The sequence below is a fragment of the Lactuca serriola genome, chromosome 1 (assembly GCF_051521515.1).
Source record: "Lactuca serriola cultivar US96UC23 chromosome 1, Lser_US96UC23_V15, whole genome shotgun sequence".
Lineage (NCBI taxonomy): Eukaryota > Viridiplantae > Streptophyta > Magnoliopsida > Asterales > Asteraceae > Lactuca > Lactuca serriola.
Window position 1 is genome coordinate 81,613,795 of NC_136408.1, and position 3,635 is coordinate 81,617,429.

Genomic DNA, 3,635 nt, shown 5'->3' on the forward strand with positions numbered 1-3,635 from the left:
TATTGTAAAAGCTACTTTTGGATACAATGAAAATAAACTTTTTAGAAAAACCAGGTAAACCTTGCAACTTTTCCTAAAAAGACTTTTGCTCTCTCAAAAGCTAAGCCAAACACCCGCTCAACCGTCTCTTAACAGATTTTTTTTTTAAATTTAATCAACAGATAAATTGTCTATTTTCTTATGTAATCAAAGTTGACTAATATAGATTGAGATTAAATAGTTTGTAATATCAATGTCAAAGTTACATATATTTTTGAATGCCTCTACTTATAATAAAAAATAACAAATGATAAATAATAAATAAATAAACCAATTACGTTTCGATTGGATTTTAATTAAATTTGGATTACTCTAATTTATATTTGAAAACCATAATCAATTCCAATTCGGTTGATTGGATTTGATTGAATCAATCCATTGAAACAAACGTCCTACATTTAACAACCAAACACACCAATTTCTCAAACTCCAAATCCATAAACCAAACATGCCTAAAAACAATGCGAGGAGAAGAAACAAGAAGAAAATGGAGTAAAAATCATTTTATTTCCGCTAATAATAATAATAAAATTACAACATGTAGGCCGTTTAACAAAAGTCCAAAATCTCGAATTGCTACAAAACCAGAGACCCTATTTGGTCACAGATATCATTCATCATCATATGGACATACCTTGTGGTGCAGCAGCCATGGGTGCCTTAGGTTTAGGCTTTTCCACAACAATTGCTTGTGTGGTCAAAACCATTCCTGCAACCGAAGCTGCATTCTGCAAAGCACATCTTGTAACCTTTGCAGGATCAATAACTCCTGATTCCACCAGATTCTCATACTTATCTGTCATTGCATTGTATCCCATTTCCCATTCGCTTTCCTTCACCTTTTCCACCACCACTTCCCCTTCAACTCCCGCGTTCTGTGCAATCAGTGATGCCGGTGACACCAATGCCTACATTCCATTCCATTCCATTCCAATCAATTATAAAGCTATAGTTGAAAAGCTACTATGAGTAGGTTTTTGAAAAGCTGCCTTGTAAGATAACTTTTTTAAAGAGTGTATAAAACAAACAACATGAAGGAAAAATAAACAAACAATTTTATACCTTTTGAATGATATCAGCACCCAATCGTTCATCAGCATCTTCAATTGTCTCTTTAATGGCTGGAACCAAAGTGGATAAATGCACAAATGCAGCACCACCTCCAGGAACAATACCTTCTTCAATGGCAGCAAATGTTGCATTTTTAGCATCTTCAATTCTAAGCTTTCTGTCTTCCAATTCTGTTTCAGTTGCAGCACCAACTTTAATAACTGCAACTCCACCAGACAACTTTGCAATTCTTTCTGATAATTTCTCAGAATCATAAACCGAATCAGTCTCAGATAACTCCTTTTTGATCTGAGCAATTCTTGATTGGATTTCATCTTTTGATGCAGCATCAGCAATCATGGTGGTTGAGTCTTTAGTGATTGTGATCTTTCTAGCAATTCCAAGTTGCTCGACAGAAGCATTCTCAACAAGTAACCCCAAGTCACTTGCTTGATACTCAGCTCCTGAGAAAAAAAAAAAAATCAGATTTCAGATTGACTATGATGAAAGGATATGATTATGAATTTATGATTACCTGTCATGATTGCAATATCTTGAAGTAAAGCTTTTCTTCTTTCACCAAAACCAGGTGCTTTAATGGCTGCAACATTGAGGATGCCTCGAAGCTTGTTGACAACAAGAGTGGCTAAAGCTTCACCTGTCACATCTTCAGCTATGATCAACAATGGAGCTCTTAATTGTGTGGTTTTTTCGAGTAATGGGATGATCTCCTTGATTGAAGATATCTTTTGATCTGTGATTAGAACCCTAGCGTTTTCGAATTCAACCAGGAGTTTTTCGGGGTTGGTGACAAATTGTGGAGAGATGTATCCTCTATCAATCTGCAAAACCATCAAGAAACAGATGTTAAATACTTTGATTTACACCTTTGTTTAGAATATAATTTGACATTCAAGTTACAAACCTCCATTCCTTCTTCAACATCAACGGTTGTTTCAAATGAGGAAGATGATTCAATAGACAAGACACCATCTGCTCCAACCTTGTCAATGGCATCAGCAATCATGGCTCCGATAACATCATCATTTCCAGCAGAGATTGAAGCAATGGCTTGAAGATTGAAGAAGATAACAAGGATTTGATCAGAAGATGAGATAATGGATGATGAAAGTTTGAAGTAAAGAAAGTTTGTTACCTCTGATATCTTCAGAACCTTTTACAGGTCTAGCTCTCTTTTCAAGCTCCTCAATTAAACCCAATACAGTTTTGTCAATACCTTTCTTTAATGACACTGGATTAGCACCTGAAGTGACACTTAAGAGACCGAGTTTGATGATTTCACGGGCAAGAACTGATGCTGTTGTAGTACCATCACCAGCTGAGTCATTGGTCCTACTTGCAACCTGTATGAATACATTTCACCATTGTTAAACATGATATGGATAACAGTAATCAATTAACTACAGAAATATAGGGTAAAGGAGGAAGGAGGAAATTTCAAAGTTCAAACCTCTCTGATAAGAGCAGCACCAGCGTTTTCCATGGCGTCAGGAAGTTCAATAGCTCTGGCGATTGTAACTCCATCATTAACCACCTTTGGGGAACCATATTCATCCAAAACAACATTCCTCCCTAACAAGTTCAGATACTAAGTGAATTAGTTCTGGATGATAGATTCGTAGTTGTATTAGAATCATAATTCAATTGCAATTATCTAAATCCAAACAAATTCATCACTCATATCATTCACTAAACGCCAATCGAAATTGGCGAGCATTCTAACCACCAAAACATGAAATGAAATATATGATACCTCTAGGACCGAGAGTAAGGCCAACGACGTCGGCAAGTTTATCGATTCCGGCCTGCATAGCCGCCCTCGACTTCTGGTCAAACGCAATATCTTTAGCCGCAGCTCGAACCACAAACCGGCGATTCGATTGTCTCATATTCACAGCAGTCTGCAATAGATTAATCCTCCTACTACCATCAAGAAAATTCCCCTGGTCACAGAAAAAACACCCCAAATTATCACCAGAAAACATAATGAATACATATAAGAAAGGTCAATTGAAGTAAAAACACTACCTTCTTATGGGAAGAAAGGATTGAAGCTGTAGATATCGCATTAGCAGACGCCATGTGAGAAGCTGCAAGTTCTCTTGGTTGTGTGGATAAGGGGGAGTTATGGGAGTTGAGTGAGGATTGTCGCTGTGAAGCTTATATTAGGGTTTCAGGGTTTAGCGACAAGTATCTACGGATACGACGTCGTTTAAGCGGTTAGTTGATCAACATTTGCAGAATATTGCATTCACCATCCGGAAGTTCCTTTGCTATAACAAAATAACCACCAATGTTTTGTAAATTAAAATTGGAATTTCTTAGAATGTGATCAATTGTAATCAACTATTATGTTTTATTAGATTTTCAATTCATTTTTACTTAGGGGTGCTTTGAGATTTTTATATAAAAGATTCCTTGTTTTTTGAATTGCTAAAACGGAAATCCAGATATCCTCTATTATATCGTCTCATAGTCTTTAATTTGAATTTATAACTAATGTAATAATTATGAGATAAATTGTG

The 3,635-nt window shown here is 36.0% G+C and overlaps 1 protein-coding gene across 1 annotated transcript; it reads right to left on the bottom strand.

Annotated features, from left to right (window-relative positions):
- Positions 1-527: 527 nt before the first annotated feature.
- Positions 528-3,296, bottom strand: LOC145093401 (ruBisCO large subunit-binding protein subunit alpha-like). The gene is made up of 8 exons (XM_079031524.1): positions 3,139-3,296; positions 2,864-3,053; positions 2,561-2,682; positions 2,246-2,453; positions 2,015-2,160; positions 1,625-1,931; positions 1,102-1,553; positions 528-947 (listed from the first exon to the last, which is right to left on the bottom strand). The coding sequence occupies exons 1-8, from the start codon at positions 3,190-3,192 to the stop codon at positions 660-662; spliced, it is 1,767 nt and encodes a 588-aa protein (XP_078887650.1). The 5' UTR covers positions 3,193-3,296; the 3' UTR covers positions 528-659.
- Between the last annotated feature and the right edge of the window lie 339 nt (positions 3,297-3,635).